General features: G+C 44.5%; 1 protein-coding gene across 3 annotated transcripts in view; it reads left to right on the top strand.

Annotated features, from left to right (window-relative positions):
- Positions 1–26,862, top strand: part of PLXNB1 (plexin B1) — a 205,177-nt gene that overhangs the window by 20,138 nt on the left and 158,177 nt on the right. Inside the window, exons 1-3 of one of the 3 annotated variants that reach the window (XM_081947380.1) lie at positions 9,674–9,759; positions 11,845–11,894; positions 16,921–17,027. Coding sequence is in view for 1 of the 3 variants with exons in the window: in XM_081947378.1 (XP_081803504.1) it covers positions 11,872–11,894 (23 nt within the window). In the remaining 2 variants the exon portion in view is untranslated. Of the gene's footprint in view, positions 1–9,673; positions 9,760–11,844; positions 11,895–16,920; positions 17,028–26,862 lie in introns of those variants that run through there. The other 2 variants (XM_081947379.1, XM_081947378.1) reach the window with 2 other exon arrangements.

Below are 26,862 nucleotides of genomic sequence, written 5' to 3'. Positions count from 1 at the left end.
TTGTTTACTGACAGTGATAGTAGGAAGGGCACAAGTTGTTTATACAGGTGCCTTTTGGAAGTTCTATCACTAGCTATTGGAGAGAAGACAACATTTTGACTTGAAAGATAATAAATGAACCTGTTTGAAGTTTATTAAAATAGCCTTGAATCCTATGTTGGCAGTGCCTGCAAAATTGGAAGAATGCCACAGAAGGAAAAAGAAACTGTAACATTGCAAATGATTATGTTTGAAATTCAAAATCTATTAGTTGTGACAGAATTGAAAAGAGATTGGAAAATATGGAATACAAAACCGAAAAATTTGATGGAAAAACTGAGGATGTTTATCAAATGAAGAATGTGGAGGACAGAGTTCAAAAAATGGAAGAAAAAAATGAGAAAGAGATAAGAAAATTGTGGATACTGACAACAAAGTGAGCGTGGTTGGTAATGACAAGAGCGGAATATGGAAAGGGGAGGTAGATGGATTGGAACTCTACCCCAGACTTCAAAGCATGGAAGAAGAAAAGAGAGAAAAATTGATGGAGATAAGGAGAGAAATCCTGACAGAAGCACCAGTGATAACCAAAGATAAGCTGATGGAAAGAGCAGATGCTGGGTTTCGAGCTTTTATGAGATACGAAAGGAACAACATGTTGCGAAAAGAGGTTTATACAAGATTTATTAAGAAAGTAATTAGAATATTAATGCTACAAATGGCAAGAGATATAAGACTGCACTATTTACTGGAAAGATACAGGTTGATGCAATGAAAATGTCTAATAAAAACTAAGCTAAATTTGGTTTACTAGTAGTATGTATAAAATGAAGTGACAATAGCTGTAGTTAAATAATGATTAATAATGATAACAATACATATAAATAGTTTGATAATATGAAATTTTATATAAACAACACATGGAGGTTTAAAAGCTTTATCTAGAATATGTTATAAAGATGTATTGCGATTGGATGATTTTAGGATGATTTAATAGAATGTTATCATATAATCCCATTCTAGATTTTGAATATTATAGATAAAAGGATGTAAAAACAATTATAGTCAAATTAAGGTTGAGATATAATAATCGTGATATACACGAAAGTAGGTGAATTTAAAATATGCAATTTGATATGAAAAGCAGGTGGTGACTACGGAAGAGATGCATGGAAATACTGTAACCAACTGACACACTTTCTACAATTTGTAAGGGAAGATGGTTTTTTAAAAAATTTTTATGTTTGTTTGTCTTTGTTCAAAAATAAATAAAAATTGTTTTTTTAAAAAAGAAATGGAGATGAGCACTGCCCCCTAGAGTCGGGAACGACTAGCACATATGTGCGAGGGGAACCTTTACCTTTAATGTCGAAGCAACTCAAAACAGCAGCCAGAATAATCAAGAGACTGAAGGAGCTGTTCTCTGGGGAAAGATGATTTCTTAAGGGAATAGATAAACTTTTGGACTTTGCATAAAACGATGCAATTAGAGAAGAAGTTATGAAAATAACTTTTTTTCCCCTATTCCAAAATTAGAATCTGGGGTTATCAAGGAAGAAGTTGGATGGGAATTCCAGATCAGATAAAGTACTGTATGCACGGCTCATAGCTAAATTTGGATATATGCTATTTAAAATATAACGATGTGTAGTTTTAAAAAGATAAATCAGACGATCATGGAGGATATAAGGCTGTAGTTTAAATTTAAAATCAGAGAGAAGAAAGGGGCCTCGTATGGCCAGTGGGTCAGGACTTGAAGGAGAAAGATGTGATGACCTTGGTACTCTCTGAGCTTGCTTGTTTTCTTACAGACATTTCATTACCCAACTAGGTAATGTTGTCAGTGCTAGGGTGTGGGTTGGCTCCTTGTTTATATGCAGTAGCTTGCCCTGCCATTATTGGTGGGGGCACAGTTTTCTCCTTGGTAGTTCCTTAATTAGGCTATTGTTTTCTGCTTGATGGTTTGATGTTAGATGCTCTTACACCCCTAACTTGTTCCTTTTAGTAAAATGTGTTAGACCGATTGGGTGCTATCATAGTCTGATTACTGGTAAGGACAAATTCATGGTGAAACCAAAGATGCGAAGAAAGCGCCTTTCTCTTATTGGAGGGCTTCAAAAAGAAGCTGGACAACTTTTGGCTTGGACTCAGTTTTGCATTCCTGCCACTGAGAAAAGAGTTGGATGGGATGTCCTGCAAGAGCCCACCCTCTTCAGTTGGGAAGGAAGAAGAGAAGGAAGGAAGGAAAGGAGAAGAGATGGAGAAGGAAGGAAAGGGGGGAGGGGGGAGGGAGAAGAGATGGAGAAGGAAGGAAAAAGGGAGGAAGGAAGGAAAGGAAGGAAAAGAAAATATGAAAGGGTAGATGGCAGAAGGAAGGGAGACATGATGGAGTAGGAAGAGAAGGAAGGATGGAGGAAAGGAGAAAATGGAGATGGAAGAAAGAAACAGGAAGGGAGGAAGGAGGGGGAGAAGGAAGAGGGAAAGGGGGGAAGAAGGGAGGGAGAAGGAAGAAAGGAGGAAGGGAAGGAGGAGGGAGGGGGAGCACAGATGGAGAAGGATGGAGGAAGAGAGGAGGGAAAAGGGAGGAAGGAAAAAAGATGATATGGAGAAAGGATGGATAGCGGGAGGAAGGGAGGAGGGGAGAAGAGATGGAGAAGGAAGAGAGGAAGGAAGGGAGAAGAGATGGAGAAAGAAGAAAGAAACAGGAAGGGAAGGAGGGGGAGAAAGAAGAGAGAAAGGAAGGAAGGAAGAAGGGAGGGAAACGAGATGGAGAAGGAAGAAAAGAAGGGGGAGAAGAGATGGAGAAGGAAGAAAAGAAGGGGGAGAAGAGATGGAGAAGGACAGTGGAAGGAAGGAAAAGAAGATATGGGGAAAGGATGGATGGCAGGAGGAAGGGAGGAGGAGAGAAGAGATGGAGAAGGAAGAGAGGAAGGAAGGAAGGAAGGAAGGAAGGAAGGAAGGAAGGAAGGAAGGAAGGAAGGAGAAACAAGTAGATGCTGGTCTGATGTGCCCCATCATCCTTTACATGGATTCCTTTCTCTTCCCCCTCCTTGTAAGTTAAGTTTATTCACTGTGAAAATAATTCAAAACAACCCAAGAGGACCTCTGTCTGCTTACTGTGACAAAACTATATGGAGAGTATTTTTTACTCTGAACTAGCAAAGTTCCTTCTCCTCTTTATGCTGAAATAAAATGCGAACTTTTCTTATCGGAACAATAAGAGCAACAGCAAACTTATTAGCTGTAGCCTTCCATGATCCATTCAAGGGATCTCATGGCAAATTACAGTCCTGGAGAACCAGATCAATTTGCCTGTATTTGTACTTTTTAAAAAAATTATCCTAACTTTTGAATGCAAAAATGGCAGTTTATATCAGATTGAAATGACAGAGATCCACCTGCTCGTTCTTCGTCTCTGACTTACTTCCTCTTTTGCATAAAGTGCTCAACTTCTGTAAAGATAGCATCCCTGACTTACAGCATTTCATTTAGTGACTGTTTAAAAAGGGACTTGCAACCATTTTTCACACTTACGACCATTGTAGCATTCCCCATGGTCACGTGATCAAAATTCATATGCAACTGTCTCATATTTATGATGGTCGCAGCACCTTGAGGTCAGGTGATCTCCTTTAGCGACCTTCTGACAAGCAAAGTCACTGGGGAAACCAGATTCACTTAACAGCTTAAGAACCGCAGTGATTCACTCAACAACTGTGGCCAGAAAAAGGGGGCAAAACTCAGTTAACAAATGTCTCACTTAGCAACTGAAATTTTGGGCTCAATTGTGATCGTAAGTCGAGGACTACCTGTATTTTAAAAAAACAACAGATTAACAGTTAACATAAAATGTGGCTGCTGGCAATGGCCTCTCCCTGCTGCAAGTGGTTTTAACAAATTTACAGAGTTGGAAGGGACCTTGTAGGTCATCTAGTCCAACCCTCTGCCCAAGCATGAGACCCTACACCATTTCAGTCCAAACTCTTCTTGAAAGCTTCCAGAGATGAAGCTCCCACAACTTCTGAAGGAACTTCTATTCCATTGATTGATTGTCCTCACTGTCAGAAAATACCTCCTTATTTCCAGGTTGAATCTCTCCTTGATCAGTTCCCATCCATTATTCCTTGTCTGGCCTTCAGGTGCCTTGCAAAATACCCTGACCCCTTCCTCTCTATGGCAGCCCCTCAAATATTGGAACACTGCTATCATGTCTCCCCTGGTCCTTCTCTTCACTAGACTAGCCATGCCCAATTCTTGCAACCGTTCATCGTATGTTTTAGCCTTCAGTCCCCTAATCATCTTGGTTGCTTTTCTCTGCACTCATTCAGTAAATACATTCCTTTTTTGTGATCAGAATTGACTGCTTATTCATTACATTGAAAGACTTTTAAGTGTGTTAAGCGCTCCTGTATGGGAGCACTGATTTTTCTGCTGGTTGTGCTCAGTTTTGTGGCTTGCTGTTTGGTTTAAGGATATGGCAAGGAGGAATTGGGAAAACAATCATTCCTATGAACCCTAAATTGCTGAAGAGGTAGAAAACAATCATCTTCAGCTTTGCTTACCAAAGTGGGTAGAAATTGGAGCTAATGGACACTAGATCGGGCTTGTTTGCCAAGCCTGGTTTGTTCATTCAGCTGCCTGTTTGGAGTGAGGTGTTGTGTGAAAAAGACTCTTTGTCTAGTGCAGAATCCGGAGAGGTGGCTTCCTACCCGGAGACAGAGCACAAGCTGCCTGCCAGGGTGTGAAATGCCCGCCTGGGCCTATTGGAACGCAGCTTCCTTCTCAGTGGGAAGTACACTTGTCCGCCTGTCAGTTGGGAAAGGATCTGCTCCTGGCATTCGGGCTAATTGCTCATATCACAGATGGCTTTCAGGGTCCATCTGCTGCCTGCCAGAGAAGCCGCATTGTAAAAGTAGTGATTGTTTGCTAGCAGGAGCTGCAAGCCATGACCTCGTTGGCATCAGAACGGAAGAGAAATTTCACTAAAGGAATCTTCTCTGTTTTTGTTTTTTTGTTTTTTTACAGGGCTGGAAGAGGGAGGTAGCCAGTTTAATTCAAGGCAGTGCAATTAAATTTGCAGCATTTGCATCTTATGGATGATGATCAAACTAGCATTCAGACCTTCTTAGAGAGATACTGAGAATGCAGCTCTCTCCACATGTGGATATAGGATATGATATGATATGATAATATGATATGATATGATAGGGTAGGGTAGGATAGGATATGACATGACAACATAACATAACACAATATAATATCAGAGTTGGAAGGGACCTTGGAGGTCTTCTATTCTAACCCCCTGCCTAGGCAGGAAACCCCACACCACTTCAGACAAATGGTTATCCAACATCTTCTTAAACACCTCCAGTGTTGGAGCATTCACAACTTCTGGAGGCAAGCTGTTCCACTGATTAATTGTTCTAACTGTCAGGAAATTTCTCCTCAGTTCTAGGTTGCTTCTCTCCTTGATTAGTTTCCACCCATTGCTTCTTGTTCTACCCTCAGGTGCCTTGGAGAATAGTTTGACTCCCTCTTCTTTGTGGCAACCCCTGAGATATTGGAACACTGCTATCATGTCTCCCCTAGTCCTTCTTTTTACTAAACTAGACATACCCAGTTCCTGCAACCGTTCTTCATATGTTTTAGCCTCCAGTCCCCTAATCATCTTTGTTGCTTTTCTCTGCACTCTTTCTAGAGTCTCCACATCCTTTTAATAAATTTTTAGTGGACTTTTTTCAGCCAAATTACAAGTCCGAAAATTCTTCAGGAAAAGCAGTTCGCCAAATGATTTGGAAAGCATGTAATTCCTTTGTGCTAAATGTTCTATTTAATGGGCAACGTTTGTATTTTATAATTATCTTTAATTTCAAGATACCTGTAGTATACATGACTACAGGTATTTTTTAGATTACAACCCTTCGTTTAGCGATACTTTGAAGATACAGCTGCTGAAAAAGTTGACTTACTCGCACTCACAACTCCTGCAGCATCCTCATGGCCGTGTGATCAACATTCGGGTGCTTGGCAACTGGCATGTATTTACGATGGTTGTAGCATCCCAGGATCACATGATCGCCCTTAGCAATTTTCCCAGCCAGTTTCCAATAAAGCAAAGTCAGAGGAATCCGGATTCATAATCATATATAGCAGCGATGGCGAACCTTTTTTGGCTCGCGTGCCACAAGTGGGGGGTGCGCAGGGGGGTCATGTGTGGGCGTGCCGCACCCATAATGCAACGTGTGATCCCCCCAGTGCGCATGCGCGCACAACGCGCGACCCCCCAATTTTTACATGCTTTTTTCGCCCTCCCCAGGGTCCAGAGGCTTTATAGGAGCCTGGGGAGGGTGAAAAGAGCCTCCCCCGCCCCCCCGGAGGCCCTCCGGAGGCTTCAGGGAACGGGGGAGGCTCCGGGGGGGCGGGGGAGGCTCTTTTTGCCCTCCCCAGGCTCCTATAAAGCCTCTGGAGCCTGGGGAGGGCAAAAAATGGCTTTTAAAAAGGTGAACTCAGCTGGCCAGCGTGCGCATGTGCGCTGGCCAGCTGACAGGGCAGCGCCTCGCGTGCCCTGACAAATGGCTCTGCGTGTCACTTGTGGCACGCGTGCCATAGGTTCGCCATCACGGATATATAGTATTTCACCCAATGTCTATGGAGATTCTCAGTCATCCATGTCCTGGTTGCCCCAAAGGTGCTTTTTCAGGAGGCAACTGGACTTTCTGGTTTTTCTTTGAAGACTGGATCCTTCCATTCCCCACCATCCAGTCAGAGCTGAAGACGCTTCCTTGGTTGAGAAGCAAAACGTCTTCAAATAAAAACCAGAAAGTCCAGTTGAAAAAGCACCTTTGGGATATTTCACTTAACTGGAATGATTCACTTAAGAACCATGGCAAAAAGGTTGTAAAATCAGGCGTGACTCACTTAACAATTACCTTGCTTAGCAATGGAAATTCTTGTTCCAATTGTGTTTGTGAGTTGAGGATTACCTGTGAAGAACTCCGGTATAACTAGGGTGAGAATCAATCTTGGGAATAGATCAGGAGCACAGGATAAATATTTTTGCAGACTTACGCACTATGATAATGATGATTTGGTCATGTTACGGTGCCAGTCTTTTAGCTGAGATCTTTATTGGATGCTTGTTTTGCAACATTTGTTAATGAAGGCAAATTTTGCATGTCCTGAACTCACAAGATCAAAGCAAAGGGCAATTGAACATAATTCAGCTCTCCTGAAAACTAAATTAAACTTTGCAATAATACAAACTGAACGATGACGTGCGTTGGAAATTGAAGCGAGGGCTTTGTTAGGAGAAAATCAGTAGTTGCAAAAAAAGGTTTCCATATTACCTTCCCAAGCAGGAGTCGCGTCACAGCACTCTCAGAAGCTATTCTACAGAGGAGAGAGAACAGTGATGAAAGGGGCTTATTTTGCTTCTCTTTTTATGGGGCCTTTGAACCACAAATTCTGCCCCCATCCAAGTCAGACAAAGGCAGGTGATCCTTCACTTACGGCCACAATTGAATCCAGAGTTTCTGTTGCTAAGTGAAACATTTGTTAAGTTAGTTTTGCCCCATTTTACTGCTGTAGTTGTTAAGTGAATCACTACAGTTGTTAAGGTAGTAACACGGTTGTAAAGTGAATCTGGCTTCCCCATTGACTTGACTTATCCGAAAGTCACAAAAGGGGATTGCATGACCCCAGATCTCTGAAACTGTCATAAATAGTATGAGTCAGTTGCCAAACATCTGGATTTTGATCACATGCCCATATGGATGCTGCAATAGTTGTAAGTGTGAAAAATGGTCATAAGTCACTTTGCTCAGTGCTGTTGTAACTTTGAACGGTCACTAAATGAACTGTTGTAAATCAAGGATTACCTGTACATTCTAGGCCAGTGATGGTGAATCTTTTTGGCACAGAGTGCCCAAACTGGAAGGCGCTCGCACCAGAGCGCCGGAAACCCGACAACCAGCTGGCTGAGCTGCGGCGACAGCACATGTGCCCACAGAGAGGGCTCTGCTTTCCCCCTCTGGCATGCGTGCCATAGGTTCACCATCACGGTTCCAGGCTGTCTTCTCGGTTGATTCCAGATCACTTAGGTAGCCCAGCTGGCACTCTGCAGGATACTAATACTTCGGTATCAGAAGCCCTGAAATGCTTTCGTGGTGAAAGGATTTCCCGGTGACATCACCGATGCCCGGGAGATGCCTAGCTGGGGGCTTCTTTGGTATCCCCATGAAATTGCCCGCCGAAGTGGTACCCATTTACCGTTTTTTCAGAGTGTAAGACTCACCCAAGTATAAGACGCACCAAAATTTTGAAGAGGTAAATTTAAAAAAAAGTTTTTGCACTCTGCAGATCCACTGCACCCCTCATTTTTTGTGAAAAACGGGGCATGCAGAGAGTTTGAGAGGCCTGCAAAGTGCTCCTGGGGGCTGGGGGGGGGGGCAAAAACTGAGCAAAAAATGGCCCATTTTTCTTAAAAAACAGGGCATGCAGAGGATTTAGGAGGCTTGTAGAGTGCTCCCGGGGACTGGGGTGTGTGTGCAAAAACGAGCAAAAAATGGTCCGTTTTTTGTTTGTTTTTGCCCTCCCCAGCTCCCAGGATCACTTTGCAGGCCTCCCAAACCCTCTGCACGTCCATTTTTGTGAAGGGGGTGGGGTTTTGGGTGGCCAAAAATGCTGTATTGAGTGTATAAAACGCACCCAGATTTTCACCCTCTTTTTTTGGGGAAAAAGGCGTGTCTTATACTCCGAAAAATACGGTATCTACTTGTGGCGTCCTGCTTTCAAACTGCCGGGTTGGCAGGAGCTGAAATGCATGACAGGAGCTCATCTCCACCCCAGTGGCAGCGGGTCTCAAACACAAGGCGTTCTACCGCACTCCTGCTCTGTAGGATATGAAAATGCATCACAGATCAATGCTGTCAGAACCCTTTGTAGGTTACCAGAGTTTGGAAAGTCTAGTCTTCCCAACATAGGTGTCCCCAGATGCAAGGATTTCAGCAATGGCCATGCTGGGCATCCTACACATCTGGAAGGTGTCCAGGTGAAAAGAGGGCGTGTGGGAAGCTCTCTAGGGTGGATAGGCTGTTATGGAAGTTTCTCCTGGAGGTAGAAGGTTGGGTATCTACTGGTGCATCATTCCCCCGAATGAGACGTGATGGAAAGTATGAGTTTTGATGGTTTGACAGCCTATCCCAAATAAGAATGGAAGAATTGCACCCATCCACCACCCACCCAGCTATTTCCCCCTGAGGCAGTTTGAGCAAATCTCATTTTCAATTGGGGAAATTGACTGAGGCTGATGTGGGGGAGCGTTGGCCTGTCCTGGAGAAGAGTCCTCTGAAAGACGTTCTTGAGAGGCTCAAGCAAGAGTGGTTGAGTGGGCTAAACTGGAAATGGTTCCTGGCTGCCACCGCTTTCTGTAAGATTAGCGCCGGGGCAGAGACATTACTCACCAACTAGGAATGCAGCTCTCTTTTTCCTTAATGAGAACAAAACATTCTTATTCCTGCTAGTTAAAAGGCTAGGACTGGCTGTCACCATGCCAACGGATTCTTCTTCCCTGGGAGTGCCAGGGTAGAGGATCCTTTCTGCCTTCCTTTTTTTGGGGGGGGGAAAGGTGAAACAGACGAGCTCATACTTGACATTGTGGTGGGGGAAAAAAGCACACCCCCCCCCAGTTTGTTTTATTGGCTTTCTGCAGCTTATTCTACTTTGTATGTAAAAGTCCATGTGCCTTAGCTAAGGACCACGGTGGGATTTGCTGCAAGCTAGGTGTGAGATCTCTTTGGGACCGTTTAACCTTGGGCTAGAACTGTTTTGCTGGATCAGAAGGACATGAGAAGAGCTCTGAGGGATCAGGTTAAAGGTCCCTGCAGTCCAGCTGCTTGTTTTCCCACACTGATCCACCAGATGTTTTTGGAAAGCTTGAAACAAGACCTAAAAGAAGCCGATTTGCCTCTGGTCTGTCAAAACAGCTAAGTCAACCCTGAGCATGCTGTCTGGAGATGGATGGAGTGGGAGAAAAGTAGATGGATGTGGAAGGAATAGGACAGTGTTTTCCAAACTTGATCACTTTTAAGATACTGTGTTTTCCCCAAAATAAGACAGGGTCTTATTTTCTTTTGACCCCCGAAATAAGCGCTTGGCCTTATTTTCGGGGAGGTCTTATTATTTTTGAGGTGCAGGAGGTGGTGAGCGTGGTCACCTCATTGCTGCTGCTGTGTGGCAATATTTTTGGGGAGGGCCTATTTTCAGGGGAGGGTTTATTTTAGCGCATGCACTCAAAAGCCCGATTGGGCTTATTATCCAGGGAGGTCTTATTTTCAGGGAAACAGGGTATGTGGGCTTCAACTCTCAGTTGCTGACTGGGGAATTCTGGGAGTTGAAGTCAGTGGTGGGATTCAATTTTTTTTACTACCGGTTCTGTGGGTGTGGCTTGGTGGGCGTGGCTTGGTGGGCGTGGCTTGGTGGGCATGGCAGAGGAAGGATACTGTAAAATCTCTATTCCCTCCCCACTCCAGGGGAAGGATACTGCAAAATCCCCATTCCCTCCCGATCAGCTGGGACTCAGGAGGTAGAGAAGAGATGGGGGCGAGGCCAGCCAGAGGTGGTATTTGCTGGTTCTCCGAACTACTCAAAATTTCCACTACCGGTTCTCCAGAACTGGTCAGAACCTGCTGAATACCACCTCTGGTTGAAGTCACCACATCTTAAAGTGCCCATGTTCAAAATATACTGTATTCCTGAAGAGGTCTTGGCCAGCTGGCTACCTGTGCAAATCACTCTGCAAAGATGTTAGATTCTCTGAGCTAGCAACCATTGCAATATCATGTGTGGGTAAATTGTGCAAGCTAATTATATGCTGATTTTTAAACGATTCATGCTTTTTGGTTTGGTTTCTCGACCTGGTTTTGATGTAAGCCGCACGTGGATCAGTATGTCTATTATTTTGTTAAGTCATAATATGTTTCCTTGGGTTTGGCTCAGCCTGTAACTCTAGCCATTGTGGTTTGTAGGCTGAGATTTACAGCTTAGTGCGATGGATCAGTCTGGACAATTATAGCTTACACCTTGGTAAAACAAATCATAGTGCAGTTACTTATATAAAAGTCTGTGCCATTTTTGGTTTAATAATTCATTTCTTCGGTTTCAGTCATTTTCTTTGTTCCCTGCCTTCCTGAATATTTTATGTATCAACTCACTGTTCATAATTTTATAAAGCATTCTGTCTCCATGGATGAAGATCTATCTAGGGCACCATTTCATTTACAGTAGTAGCAGCTACATCCCCGCGAAGCTTACAAGCCATTTCCTTACTAATGATTTATAATATATTATGGCACATTCAACTATCTCAGTATTGATATAGTAGAACTAATTTCTGAACTTCAAAAACCCAAACTAAACTACTATTATATGGCAGCCAAGAGATAATTTGCTGACATCTGGTATTTTCTCTTCCATCTGAAGAGGCTGTGTGTTACGATGGAAGTCTCCTTGGTCTCGCATTCATTTTTCCATTATTTTTCCTCTCACCATTCTTCTAAAAAAGCCATTGGCCGATTTCATCCGATATTTTAAGCTAAAATGCTCTCTAGTTTTGCAACTCAGTGTGTTGCAAGCTAATATGAGTTTCTGGCTTTGTGTATTGTACAAACCCAGGCAAACAAAGGGAATAAGCCAAGGTTTGGTTAACTATGGCTTAGTGTTTTGTCTGAACACAATCACTATGTTGTAACAAACAGGTCATTATCCTTAGCGAGGACCTGCCTTTTCTGCTGGGTCAATAGGCAGGAACTGATGATAAGAAAAACAGGACCTTCCCTTTACATTCTCCCTGTTGTTGTGTTTTTACAGGGTGAATTGCATTGACTCAGAAGAGAAATGAAGCCCAGGCAGTCCCAATGGTAAGTGCAATCGTGGGAAGATTCACCATGGCATTGCTACTCAGAAGCAGAGGAGGGCGATAGGCCGGATTTAGGGATATGAATATTCAGAGATCGGGGCAGATCTTTCTGAATGATATCCGGTGTGGGATCAGTTGTGGGATCTTTGGGCCAGAAGAGTTTCCACTCAGTGATTAGTCCTGATGTTTTCTCTAGATCAGGGGTGTCAAACTCGATTTCATTGAGGACCACATCAGGGTAGTGTTTGATCTCGGGTGTGTGTGTATGTGGGCATGGCCTTGGAGGGCATGGCCAGCTTGACGTCACTCATGTTGGGGGCATCTGTGGTGGCCCGAGCGCTCTGTCAGCGAAAACGGGCTCAAGAGCTCTGTTTTCAACTGCGATGGCCTCCTGCCGCTCTCTGCCAGTAAATTTGGAGCTTGGGAGGGCCATGTGCGCCCCCCCCCAAACTCCGTTTTTGCTGGCAGAGGGCGGCAGGAGGCCGTTGCGGCTGAAAACGGAGCCTGGATGGGCTGCACACAGCCCTCCTGAGCTCCATTTTTGCTGACAGAGGCACTTCCGGTCAATCCTTTGCTGTTTCCAGGACAGCCCCATGGGCCACATCTAAGCACCCTGTGGCTCGGATCTGTGCCCTGGACTTTCAGTTTGACACCCTTGCTCTAGATCAGTGATGGTGAACCTATGGCACCTGTGCCACAGGTGGCACGCAGAGCCATTTGACAGGGCACGCGAGGCACTGCCCTGTCAGCTGGCCAGCGCGCATGTGCGAGCTGGCCAGCTGAGTTCACCCTTTTTTAAAGCCATTTTTTGCCCTTCCCAGGCTCCAGAGGCTTTATAGGAGCCTGGGGAGGGTAAAAAGAGCCCCCCGCCCCCCCGGAGGCCCTCCGGAGGCTTCATGAGCTTCCCTGAAGCCTCCGGAGCGCAAAAAACCATCCCTACGGGCAAACCGGAAGTTCGGGAACGGACTTCCGGTTTGCTCGGAGGTTCGTTTTGACTGCTCCGGAGGCTTCAGGGAAGCATCCTGAAGGTCCCTCAAGCCTTTGGAGCGCTCAAAACGACCCTCCGAGCAAACCAGAAGTCACTTCCGGTTTGCTCGGAGGTTCTTTTTGACTGCTCTGGAGGCTTCAGGGAAACATCCTGAAGGTCCCTCAAGCCTCCGGAGGGCTTCTGGGGAGGCGGGGGAGGCTGTTTTCGCCCTCCCCAGGCTCCTATAAATCCTCTGGAGCCTGTGGAGGGCAAAAAAAGCATGGAAAAAATGGGGAGAGCGCCTGTAGTGCGCGCATGCGCACTGGGGGGTGTCGCACATTGCATTATGGGTGCGGCACGCCCACACACTACCCCCCTGCGCTCCCCCCACTTATGGCACGCGAGCCAAAAAAGGTTCGCTATCGCTGCTCTAGATTGTGGGTGTCAAACTCCCTGTGTGACGTTGCTGTCATGTGATGTTTCGTGACATTTTTCCCATTTGCGGAGCTGGGGTGGGCGTGGCCTGTGCATGACGCATCCGTCCCGCGGGCCGCGAGTTTGACACCTCTGCTCTAGATGCTTCTGCACAGATATTTCTCAACTTATGACTGTAATTGAGCCCAGCATTAAAGTCATGCCAGTCATTAAACTGGTCATCACGTGACTGACCCGATTTACAATTTTCTTTGCAGCAGCCATTAAGTAAATCTGTGGTCCTTAAGTGAACCTATTGTCTGCAATGGTCTTCTTTACCAGAAACTGAAAATAAACACCAGTTTCCGGCAAGAAACATTAGGATGCTGCAATGGCCATAAAAGTGGCCCGGCTGCCAAAGGCCCAAAATGCAACCATGCAACCCTGGGGGTGGAGGGAGGGGTTGTCAGAACTTCAAATCCGGAAGTATTTTTTTGAGGTGGGGTTGGGGTGTCTCATTGTAACTTTGAATGATTTGTCTGAGGCCAGCCATCATCCAAGGGCAAGTCAGAAATGTTGACTCGATAAGAAAAGAATGCTAGGTCTCTATCTGTAGGTCTGTAATGGAGAGGGTGCTTGTATGTGCATGCATGGAGGTGTATTGGTTCATCCAGTTGGGTTCCCTCAAGTGGAGCTGCTGCTGTTGCATCTTCTTAATACAATACAATAGCAGAGTTGGAAGGGACCTTGGAGGTGTTCTAGTCCAACCCCCTGCCTAGGCAGGAAACCCTATACCGTTTCAGACAGATGGCTAACCAACATCTTCTTAAAGACTTCCAGTGTTGGGGCATTCACAACTTCTGGAGGCAGGCTGTTCCACTGATTAATTGTTCTAACTGTCAGGAAGTTTCTCCTCAGTTCTAAGTTGCTTCTCTCTTTGATTCTTGGGGATATTCATTTGATATTACCGAATAACAGAATTGGAAGGGTCCTCGGAGGTCTTCTAGTCCAACCCCCTACTCAAGCAGGAAGCCCTATCACATTTGATTGTCTAATCTCTTCTTTAAAACCTCCACTGTTGGAACACACACAATTTCTGGAGGCAAACCACTCCACTGGTTAATTGTTCTTACTGTCAGGAAATTTCTCCTTCGTTCTAGGTTGCTTCTCTCCTGGATTAGTTTCCGCCCAGGCTTTTATTCAGGAGAAAGAAAGAGGAAAACCACACGGTTTCAACTTTCTTTGCTCTTCTTGTAGCTTAGCAAAATAGTCCGGATGTGTAAGAAGCTAATTTCCTTTCACAGTGAGATGACTGAAGAAGGTAGAAGTATTTTTTTTTATTTTAATTATAGCAAAGCACGGAACTAATTGAGAGTTGAAGACAATGGGGGAAAGGAAAAGGAAAATGTCATGAATCCCGCAGACTCTATTCAGCAGCTGCTCTTCCGGGAATACACACAAACGCATCATATAGGTAAAATAATAAGACTCAGGATACAATAGCACAACGGATTAATTTAATGTACCGTATTTTTCAGAGTATAAGCCGCACCAAGATTTTGAAGAGGCAAATTTAAAAAAAAGTTTTTGCACTCTCCAGACCTCCCCAAAATGGCCGTTTTTTTGCAAAAACGGGCCCATTTTTTAATTTAAAAAAGGGCATGCATAGCCTTGAGTATACTTGTATAGTGTTCCTGGGGGCTGGGGGGGGGAACAAGCAAAAAACTGCCCGTTTATCACTCATTTGTGCCCTTCCCAGCCCCCAGGGGCATTCTGGAAGCCTCTTAAAGGCTATGCATGGCCGTTTTTGCAAAGGGGGTGGGGTTTCGGGAGGCCAAAAATGCTGTATTCAGTGTATAAGACACACCCAGATTTTTCACCCTCTTTTTGGAGGGAAAAGGTGCGTCTTATACTCCGAAAAAATACGTTAAGTCAATAGAAGCCTCCTGATCTGCATCTATCTCCACGAGTCCCTATTTTGTCCTGCTTCTCCAATCCTTCCCCAGAGAAGCTTTTTTCTCTGAATCCAGAGTGGGAAGAGACATTTTCTCCTCCTAGGATGGAGGGGGACAAAGGTTTGAGATACAATGGAGTTTGCTCACCTTCCTTTTAAAAGCCCATCAGAAGTTTTCACGCTCTTAAGCAGTTCTTCAGGGTTTGATTTTCCTAGCTCTTTTAGCTTCTGTCAGTTCTAATTTGGCAAATCAAGTCTGAGCTCCCCTATTCAGAAATCCTTTCAGGATGGGGATTTCTCACTACCCAGTTCAAAACCAATGGGTGCAGTTCATTGTTTGTTGTGATGTTATTTTAGAGAAAAGTCAGCAGGTAGCCAAGATGCTTTTCCCAGTTGCAATGTATATGGCTGTGAAAGTTGGACCATAAGAAAGGCTGAGCACCAAAGAATTGAGGCCTTTGAAGTATGGTGCTGGAGAAGACTCCTGCGAGTCCCTTGGACTGCAAGGTGATCAAAGCGGTCAGTCCCTTTTGGGAGAGGGGGCGGTATAAAAGTTTGAAATAAAGTAAAGTAAAGTCCTAGAGGAGATAAACCCTGACTGCTCTTTAGAAGGCCAGATCCTGAAGATGAAACTCAAGTACTTTGGCCACCTAATGAGAAGGAAGGACTCACTGGAGAAGAGCCTAATGGTGGGAAAGACTGAGGGCAAAAGAAGAAGGGGACGACAGAGAATGAGGTGGCTGGATGGAGTCACTGAAGCAGTAGGCGTGAGCTTAAATGGACTCCAGAGGATGGTAGAGGACAGGAAGGCCTGGAGGAACGTTGTCCATGGGGTCGTGATGGGTCGGACATGAGTTCTCAACTAACAACAGCCAAGATACCTCTATCCTCTGCATTGGGTATCTTTATCCTAAAAATTGAAGAACCGTGAAATATTTCAGAAAAACTAAAAATAAAAGTAGGACTAACCCTTAAGAGTAGGGATTGATGTAACTGCCAATTTCAGGATAGTTTTTCTCTATTTTCCTGATCATAAACTTGCTTCTCCACAGGCTTGCAAACCGATAAAGGAGAACATTTGTAGCTCAAAGTTGAAATGAGGGGTCCTTGGTGCTCTCTGAGATTGGTTTGTTTTTTGAATGCAGATGTTTCATTACCCAAATTAGGTAACATCATCAATGCTAGCATGTTACCTATTTTGAATAATGAAACATCTGCATAAGAACAACCAAGATCAGAGATCACCAAGGACTTCTCAAGTTTGCAATTTTGGTAAAAAAAAAAAAGTCATGCATATTTTTTTATCATAAAAAACAAATCATGGATGAAATATGGCCAGTGAAAAGAGAAAAAAATGGAAATGGGTAATCACTGTAGATATCCAGTAGAAGCCATGATGACATCAGGTCCACAATAATATCAAGACACAGGGAACATCATTGCTTCCTCCCTTGTTCTCCCCCCCCCCATCAGAGATGACCATAAGTAACAGGAATAAGTTCTCATTAACATCTTCCTCCATACAGGTAGTCCTTGACTTATGACCACAGCTGAAGCCCAAAATTTCTTTTGTTAAGTGAGATATTTGTTAAGTGAATTTTGTCCCATTTTACAAGCTTTCTTGCCTCAGTTGTTAGGTAAATCACTGCAGTAGACAGGTTAGTAACCTGATTGTTGATTTCCCCCCCCAAGGTTGCCTCAACTACAGGTGGTCCACAGATTTCTGCCTTTCCCTCTAAGCGGTTTACCAGTGGTTGTTCCACCCTTGTCCGTGCATAGATCTCACCTATAGCAGGCAGGTACTAATTTTTCTTTTGTTTTTGCATGGAAGATGCTGCGAAAGGGAAAATTATTTGGTGATATTGCTGGGATCTTTTTCGTGGATGAAGCTAACTTGAATGTCACATTATTGCTAACGAGGCAGTTCAGTGCAGCTCATGGTCTACAAATGAACTAATTCAGTATTCAGATCATAATACGCTATAGAATCATAGGGCTGGAAAGGATCTTGCAGATCTTCTAGTCCAAGGGTGTCAAACTCAATTTCATTGCAGGCCACATCAGGGTTGTGTTTGACCGTGGCCGGGGTGGCGGGGCATGGCCAGCTCGACTTCACTCATATCAGGGGCGCTTGTGGTGGCCCAAGCACTTTCTGCCAGTGAAAACAGGGTTCCTGAGCTCCTTTTTCGGCTACGACAGCCTCCTGCAACCCTCTGCCAGCAAAAATGGATCACGTGAGGGTATCCTGCAGCCCTCCTGAGTGCCGTTTTCGCTGGCAGAGGCATCGTGGGACAATCCTTGGCTGTTTCCAGGGTGGCCCAGTGGGCCAGATCTAAGCACCCCACGGGCCGGATTTGGCCTCCAGGCCTTGAGTTTGACACCCCTGTTCTAGTCCAACTTCCCTGCACATGGCAAGTATTATCGATTCAGGGTTGTCAAGCTCGCACCGTCACAGCATTGTCACATGACATAGCACAACTTTCCCCCCCTTCTCTAAACCAACCCCCTGCCTAGGCAGGAAATCCTATACCGCTCCAGACAAATGGCTATCCAACATCTTCTTAAAGACTTCCAGTGTTGGGGCATTCACAACTTCTGGAGGCAAGCTGTTCCACTGATTAATTGTTCTAACTGTCAGGAAGTTTCTTTTGTACAAATCTTTTTTTTTTTTCAAACCTGGCAATTTTAAGGCGTGTGGATCAACAACTCCTAGAATTGCCCAGCCTGCAAATATAATAATACATTTTACAGATTTTAATTGTAACAATTGACTCTATAAAATAATTAGGTATAATCTGAAAAATAAAATGGTTTAAAAAAACCCCACAATATTAGTAAATTGTCCGGCAACTCAAACGTTTGCTTTTCTAGGAAGGAAAATAGAAAAGGAAATTTGTTAAAAACTATATCTATTTAAAAAGCAGGAAACCCCGTCTGCCACTGCATTTCAACATCTTGAATCCGGGAAAAACAATAGGTCTAAGCAAATGGTAGAGTTATATTACAGTTGCACAGACATGGAAGCAACTGTTGATTAGGTCTTTTCATATTTCCGTAAAGAGACGGGTAGGAAGCTGGACAGGATGCATCTGCATGTAATCGTTATAATGGCCAAACTAACACAGGCTGTTGCCTTTGCTGAAAAAGGTTATTTCTGCCTTGGTTCTTTATAAAGTAAATTGGCCAAGAGGAAAAAGACACTTCACTGCCGGTGAAGTGTAATGGTTCAGATCTTGGACCGGCCCTTGGAAGATCCAAGTTCTAGTCTACCTTCAGAATTTTTCTGAGACATTTTGGGCCAACTCCTCTCTTTCTGCCCAATCTACCTGTTGACTTGGATTTATGAAGGAAAGAACCAGCGTGGCTCAAAAGAGTACGGATGTCAGGGCCAGGCAGCCACAGAATATGTATCCCTCCCAAAGTCTGATTTACTGCAGTTCCCAAATCTTGTCCAGGTGTGCCTGAATAGCCAATGACCTACTAGACACACCTGATGTAATACATTCTTGATGGCATGGCTCATGGCCGTGAGCCCCACACTTCTTCAGTAAAACTATGGCATGCACGCCAGAAGTGGCACACAGAATCCTCTCTATGGGCATGCACGCCGTCGCCAGCTGCTCTTTTGGTTTCTGATGTGCTCATGCGTCCGGCCAGCTGATCTTCATGGGTGCCGCAGCGCCGGAAACCCGAGCACCAGCTGGCTGGCTTGCATGCGTGTACCGGAAACCAAAAGACCAGATGGCTGGCACGTATATGCACATCGGCCAGCTAGTCTTTGAGTTCTGGTTGCAGCATGCACACCTGCGCACGTGCTCATTCTGATTTGGGCACTTGGTGCCGAAAAGATTCGCCATCACTGGCTTATGGGATGCCAGGCAGGACTAGTGGAAGTGTGTGTGTGTGTGTGTGATTTACAGGATGGTGCTTACCAGCTCCACCATAAAGGAGCTGTGACTAAGTTGGCCCCTGTCTAATTAAATAGCAATTAGATCCTGGTTAGGTATATTGTGTGATCTCAGACAGATTTCATTTAAGTTGCATTGTTTGCCATGGCTGCATTGGAAGATACCAAAGCACATCCTGGCAAATAGTCCTGTTAATATTAAAGGACATATACAATACAATACAATAGCAGAGTTGGAAGGGACCTTGGAGGTCTTCTAGTCCAACCCCCTGCCTAGGCAAGAAACCCTAAACCGTTTCAGACAGATGGCTATCCAACATCTTCTTAAAGACTTCCAGTGTTGGGGCATTCACAACTTCTGGAGGCAAGCTGTTCCACTGATTAATTGTTCTAACTGTCAGGAAATTCCTCCTCAGTTCTAAGTTGCTTCTCTCCTTGATTAGTTTCCACCTATTGCTTCTTGTCCTACCCTCAGGTGCCTTGGAGAATAGTTTGACTCCCTCTTCTTTGTGGCAACCCCTGAGATATTGGAACACTGCTATCATGTCTCCCCTAGGCCTTCTTTCTCTTAAGCTAAACATACCCAGTTCCTGCAACCGTTCTTCATGTTTTAGCCTCCAGTCCCCTAATCATCTTTGTTGCTCTTCTCTGCACTCTTTCTAGAGTCTCCACATCTTTTCTACATCGTGGTGACCAAAACTGAATGCATATATATTGAACTGCTGTAGAGTTAAATGTATTTTACTAAAGCTTATGGTTGCAAATAAATGTTTAAATACAATCAGCTTTCATTTGGGATCCTTTTAACTTGGACATTGTACAGGTAGTTTTCGACTTAAGAACCATTCATTTAGTAACTACAGTGCTGCTGAAAAAAAGTGACTTACGATCAGTTTCCACACACTTATAACCATTGCAGCAGCCTCATCATCATATGATCTAACTTCAGGGCCGTGGCATGTGGCAAGTATTTATGACACTTGTACTGTTCTGGGTTTGTGTGATCACCAAGAGTAATTTTCCCAAGCAGATTCTGACAAGCAAAGTCAATGGGAAAAGCCAGATTTGCTTAATGACCGCATGATTCACTTAACAACTGCAGAAAGTTGCTGAACAACTTGGAAAAAAAGGGTCGTAAAAGGGGGCAAAACTCACTTAACAACTGATTTGCTTAGCCATGGAAATTTTTTGGCTCGGTGGTGTTTGTCAGCCGAGGACTACAGCAGTGGGTGTGGAAGGGATCCAAAATGGAGCCATTTTTAAAAAAAGTTTTCATTGCTGCAGTGAAGCCTGGTGGTTGGAATAAATCATGATACGTGTGGTCTAAAAAGGCCGCTGTATGTTTTTGTGCTATCTAAGGCTTCTCTCTGTTTGTATTGTTGAAACATGACCAAAGCGGGAGAGAGCTGCTAGAACCGAAAGCGGAGTTTAGAAAACGAGAGGCCAAGAAAACGGGATCAAAAGCATCTGAGCCGGTGTCTATATAAAGTAGAAATTAGAATTTCAGGATTGTTTAGTCTGCAGCACACAAGAGGTAGAACCACGTTGTTTGTTTTACTAGCAGAAAGTTATTCATGGGACAGCTTGTTTCTTTCACTTCTAAGGGGGGAGAAAAGCATCTGGACAGCGGGAGGAAGAGGAAGATTTATTTTTTAGCATCTAATTGTGTAAGCAGCCTATTTTAATACCTGTCAGCCGCTGCCAGATCACACTCACAATGAAATGTGTTTGTTTCCTCGTGAAAAAGATTTCCTGCTAAATCATAGCCGTGGTTTTTGCCAAGCTGGAGCTCTTCACATGTGCTTGACTTCATCCTATTAGCCATGCTGACCGGTCCCATCTGGAGATCTCTGAATCACAGTTTTGCATTCACACATCGTGCTAAGGCCTAATGAGCTGTGCTTAAGTGTTCTTATGCATTACGAACCTATTTGGGTTTGCCTTCCAGTTGAATTTGACCCTTAGAATGTCCCCAAAAGTTGCTGTTTGCATGTGATAGATGGGAAATTACAGGTATAGTCCTCGACTTACAACCTTCTACGTTTGAAGTTACGACATCACTGTAAAAAGTGACTTGTGACTGTTCTTCACACATCCATTATAACATCCCCACGGTCAAAATACAAATATGCAAAATGCAGATGTTTGGCAACTGGTTCACATTTATGATGGTTCCAGAATCCCGGAATCATATGGCTACTTTTTGCAACCTTCTAACAAGCAAAATCAATGGAGAAGCCAGATTCACGTAACATAACAACTGCAGTGATGCATTTAACAGTGTGGCTAGAAAGGTTGTAAAATGGTAAAAAACTCACTTAGCAATAGAGTTTAGACTTACACTACATTGCCAAAAGTATTCGCTTACAACTGAGTCTGATTATGTGCATGGGTGAGCGAATACTTTTGGCAATATAGTGTATATACCGCTTTACAGTGCTTTTACAGTCCTCTCTAAGTGATTTACAGAGCCAGCCAATTGCCCCCCAAACAATCTGGGTCCTTATTTTACCGACTTCGGAAGGATGGAAGGCTGAGTCAACCTTGAGCCGGTCAGAATCGAACTGCTAGCGGTCAGCAGAATTAGTCTGCAATACTGCATTCTAACCACTGTTCCAGTGGTGAGTTTCCAATTTTTATTACTACCGGTTCGCTTGTGCGCGTGTGTTCGCTCATGCGCGCAAGCGAGTGACACTTCTGCGCAGAAGCGGGTGGGCGGAGCCTCCCGCCACCGCTACTACCGGTTCTCCTGATCCGGGCCAAACCGGGAGCAACCCACCTCTGCACTGTTCATCCTTGTTAGAAACCAGTGTGAAGTCTTTCCAGCATCTGTTTGTAGCTCCTGTGAATATTGCAATGGATGATAAAGCTTTGAGGTCATTTCTTATTGTCTATTAGTGCCACTCCTTGGCTCTCTCACGAGAACTTTTTCATGTGATGCTGAGCCTTAAATTCCTGTTCAGGGTGCCTCATCCTTCAACTGTACGAGGCTTTGCCACTTTTAGGTTTCCCACTTTGCCTGGAGACCTTTTCTCTCCTGCTTCAACCAAAGGTCTTGTAGTCTCTGGAATGTGTGCAACCTTTCTCCTTGCTTTGCCTTTCGTAATAATTACAGGATGCTTCCTAATGATAGGGGGGGTGTTTATCAGAAATCCTGATTTGCCTGTGAGTATTTCGAGATTGCCTGGAGACCAGACTGCTTTCCAGCAAAGTCTTACAGAAAGTAGACTTGTTGTACAGAATTGCGAAGGGGAGCACAGGTTTCATAATCCATCACAATTCACTCCCCCACTGCCTGGGGGCCTCTAAAGGAGGGTGGGATTTCCTATCTGTCAATACTTGCTCTCCTTTCACTTCTGCAGATGCAAAGAGGAGCAAGTTTTGAAGGAACGCTATGAAGCCCGTTGTCATTCCCCCCTCCCCCCAAGGGACTGAAGAACAAAATAGTCCCCAGCTATATATAAGTTTGGGAAACCTGTAGAGGACTAGACACGTTAATAAAATTATCTCGAGACATACGGCAGGTTGTGGAATGCGGAGTGTTGCGGGTTGTTTCTAGATTTACGCATTACAAGTAAGTTACAAAATGGTTTCTTCCTACCGAGAGGGAAGAAATATTTCTAGTTTTCGGGGTTGAAATGTGGGGTCCTTGGTGCTCTCTGAGCTTGGTTGTTTTCTTGCAGATGTTTCATTACCTAAACTAGTTGTGCGGTTTTATTCAGTGAAGAAGGGACGCGGTGGCTCAGTGGCTAAGACCCTAAGCTTGTCAATCAGAAAGGTCGGCAGTTCAGCGGTTCAAATCCCCAGCACCGCATAACGGAGTGAGCTCCTGTTACTTGTCCCAGCTTCTGCCACACCTAGCAGTTCAAAAGCATGTTAAAAATGCAAGTAGAAAAATAGGAACCATCTTTGGTGGGAAGGTAACAGCGTTCCGTGCGCCTTTGGCATTTAGTCATGCCAGCCACATGACCATGGAGACGTCTTCGGACAGCGCTGGCTCTTTGGCTTTGAAACGGAGATGAACACCGCCCCCTAGAGCCAGGAACGACTAGCACATATGTGCGAGGGGAACCTTTATCTTTATTCAGTGAATGGTGGGAGAAGCAAGCCAGGCTTAGTATAGGGTTTCTGGGGTCAAAGGATGTGCAAACATTCAGTGTCATGAAATTGCAAACTTTTGTACAATCCTGTTCAAGGAGGTACATCATTTTCTTTAGCCTTTCTGTTTGCAGGTGAGAAGTCTGTCTTAGCGCTTTCTCCCTCGTGACTGTCTTCCAGGGATTAAATATATGCAAAAGTTCAGTTCTTCTTCCATTGCAGGCGGTGGCTGTTCTCTAGAATAAAGAGAAGGTGGCAAGCATGAATCTTGAGTGAGGGTTTTGACTGCACTGGAAACTACTTTAGAAGGGCAGCCACAAAGAAGATGTCATTCGTCTTACAGGTCATTTTCAGGCTTAAAATAGCCAGAGCCAAACCTAAGATGAAGGTGGGCTTTTCAGACTGGGTGGGCTAATTATGTACATCAAAAGCCCTCATGCTAAAAGGGAAACATGCACCAGAAGACAGCTGATGAGAAGGTATGGGTATGTGTGTGTGTGTGGGGGGGAATGCTGTTGCTGGAATTTATATGAAGGACTATAATCCAATTCAATTAGGTAGTTCTTCATTTTGGAACTAAATTCTTTCTTCTCTTTTTTCTTTGTTGAAGCTTCACAGAGTTCTTGTTTTAGAAAAGCAGGAACAAAATACAAGTACGGTAGTCCTCGACTTAACAACTGCAATTGGGACTGGACATCTGGTTGTTAAGTCATTACGGTTTTAAATAGAGGTGCCCATGTGATTGGAAGAGTTTTTATTACATTTTTCACCATGTTGTTAAACAAACACAGCGGTTGTTAAGTAAAGGCAGTGATTGTTAAGCAAACTCTATGATCGTTACCGTATTTTTTGGTGTATAAGATGCACCTCCCCCCCAAAAAAGAGGGTGAAAATCTGGGTGTGTCTTATACACTGAATACAGCATTTTTGGCCTCCCGAAACCCCACCCACTTTGCAAAAATGGATGTGCATAGCCTTTAGGAGGCCTGCAAAGTTCTCCTGGGGGCCGGGGAGGGCAAAAACGAGCAAGAAATAGGCTGTTTTTTTTCTCATTTTTGCCTAGCCCCCAGGCCACTCAATAAGCCTCCTAAAGGCTATGCATGTCCTTTCTGGGGGCAAAAATGGGTCAATTTTTGTAAAAAACAGGCTGTTTTTTGCTTGTTTTTGACCACCCCCCAGCTCTCAGGAACACTTTGTGGCCCTCTCAAACTCACTGCATGCCCCATTTTCACAAAAAATGAGGTGTGCAGAGGGTTTGGGAGGTCTGCATAGTGCAAAAACTTTTTTAAAAACATTACCTCTTCAAAATTTTGGTGCATCTTATATTCCGGAGCATCTTATACTCCAAAAAATACGGTAAGTGAATCCATTCACTCAAATGGCGGGTTTTGCCAGAAATTTGCAAAAAAAAAAAAAAAATTGTGAATCATACACATGTAACTGTGAAACACTGCAATGGGTTGTAAAAGTGACCAGTTGCCAAGTTTCTCACATGTGGTCAAGTGATCATGGAGATGAGAGGTGGTGGCATGACCAGTTAGGATGATCAGAGGGTACTTTACATTCTGTATTTGCTGTAAACATGAGCAGATGTTAAGCAAGCACTTCTATGTTGAGGACTTCCTGTATAAGAAAACTTTCATTAAGTCAAATATAATTTCAAAACATGGCATGATAAAGAGTTCCAATCAATCAAAATGTGTTTTTTTAAAAAGTACAGTTCATTATGCAGTAAATTGTACCAATTAGTTCCTGCAGGGATTCAGAGGGAAATAGTACTTTTGCAAGGATATGAATGACCAGCCAATATAGAAGCCGGAAAAACTCTTTTAGGCTACACAATTATGAGAAGCCAATCACAGTTTTCCTTTTCATTTGCTGAGTTGGGAAGATAAGCTTCCACCACTAACTTCCTGTCTCTCTTCAGCAGTAAAACTCTAGACACCTTCCATACTTGGTTGCTATCTCCTCATTCATTTCTCCTTATGGCAAGCAGGCACTTTCTTAGGTTATTTATTCTGTCCCTGCTGGCATTCACACCTATTAGAATTAGAATAGAATAGAGCTGGAAGGGACCTTGGAAGTCTTCTAATCCAGCCCCATGCTTAAGCAGGAGAACCTATACCCGTGATGGCGAACCTGTGGCACACGTGCCGGAAGTGGCACGCAGAGCCATGTCGTCTGGCATGGCGTTGCCTGTTCCTCTTCCGGGTTTCTGGCGTGCATGTGCATGCGATGAACAGCTGGCCTTTGTGCCTGCGGCAGTTGCCAGAAACCGGAAAAGCTGGTCTTCCATTTTCCAGCATGAGCATGCGCGCCGGCCAGCTGATCGGTGTGCACATGGGCAGCAGTAACCGGAAGACTTGCTGGCTGGCGCACATGTGTGCGGCGGAAACTGGAAGTTCATTTTCCGGTGTGCACATGCCCCGGGGTGGCTCTTCTTCCTGGTCACGGACCAGACGAGTGCCCGCGCGAAGTGCTCCCTTTATGGAACTTGGTGCTGAAAATGTTCGCTATCACTGCCCATTTCAGACAAGTGGCTGCCCATTGTCTTCTTTAAAACCTCCAGTGATGAAGCTCCTACAATTTCTGGAGGCAAGCTGTTCCACTGGTTAATTGTCCTCACTGTCAGGAAGTTTCTCCTTAATTCCAGGTTGCTTCCCTCTTTGATCAGTTTCCAACCATTGTTTCTTGTCTTGCTCTCTGGCGCTTTGGAGAATAATTTGACCCTCTCTTCTTTGTGGCAGCGACTCAAATACTGGACTATTGCTATCATGTCACCCCTAATTCTCCTTTTCTTTAGACTAGCCCAGTGATGGCGAACCTATGGCACATGTGCCACAGGTGGCACGCGGAGCCATTTGTCAGGGCACGCGAGCCTCCTGAAGGTCCCTGAAGCCTTCGGAGGGCTTCCGGTGGGTCAGGGGAGGCTGTTTTCGCCCTCCCCAGGCTCCTATAAAGCCTCTGGAGCCTGGGGAGGGCGAAAAAAGCATGCAAAAAATGGGGGGTCATGCCTGTAGTGCGCACATGCACACTGGGGGGTGTCGTGCATTGCATTATGGGTGCGGCACGCCCGCACACGACCCCCCTGTGCTCCCTCCACTTATGGCACGCGAGCCAAAAAAGGTTCGCCATTGCTGGACTAGCCAATCCCAAATCCTGCAGCCGTTCTTTGTATGATTTCGTCTCCAAGGCCTTTAAACATCTTAGTTGCTCATCTCTGAACTTTTCCCAAGGCCTCAGGATCTTTTGTTTGTAGCGTGTAGCATTCTCCTGCATAATATCTCAATGCGGCAAAAATCGCAGGGAACTCACAGCCTTTCTAGGTGATATGAACCTTAACAGTTAGGAAGCCCAAATGCATACGACTCTTTTGGGAATGTTGTAAGCGAGGCTGGGCCTTGGAACTGTGGCATACTAGTGGCTGCTGACCTATAAGCATCACTGACCATTGGTCATGCTGGCTGGGCTGTGGATATTTTTGTTCAGTGACAAGAATCCCCTGTGGTTTTTGTGTGTGTGAAGGAAATAGACAGCAGAGGCTCTCTTTTGCATTCTAAAATAGCATTTCTGTAACAATCAAAATGGAAGAGACTTTGAGTTCAGATTTTCACCTTAAGCCTGACTTT

This window comes from Natrix helvetica (genome assembly GCF_964273705.1).
Source record: "Natrix helvetica genome assembly, chromosome: 1".
NCBI classification, from domain to species: domain Eukaryota; kingdom Metazoa; phylum Chordata; class Lepidosauria; order Squamata; family Natricidae; genus Natrix; species Natrix helvetica.
Note: the sequence above shows the minus strand (reverse complement) of the source record. Positions and strands in the feature narration are given on the sequence as shown.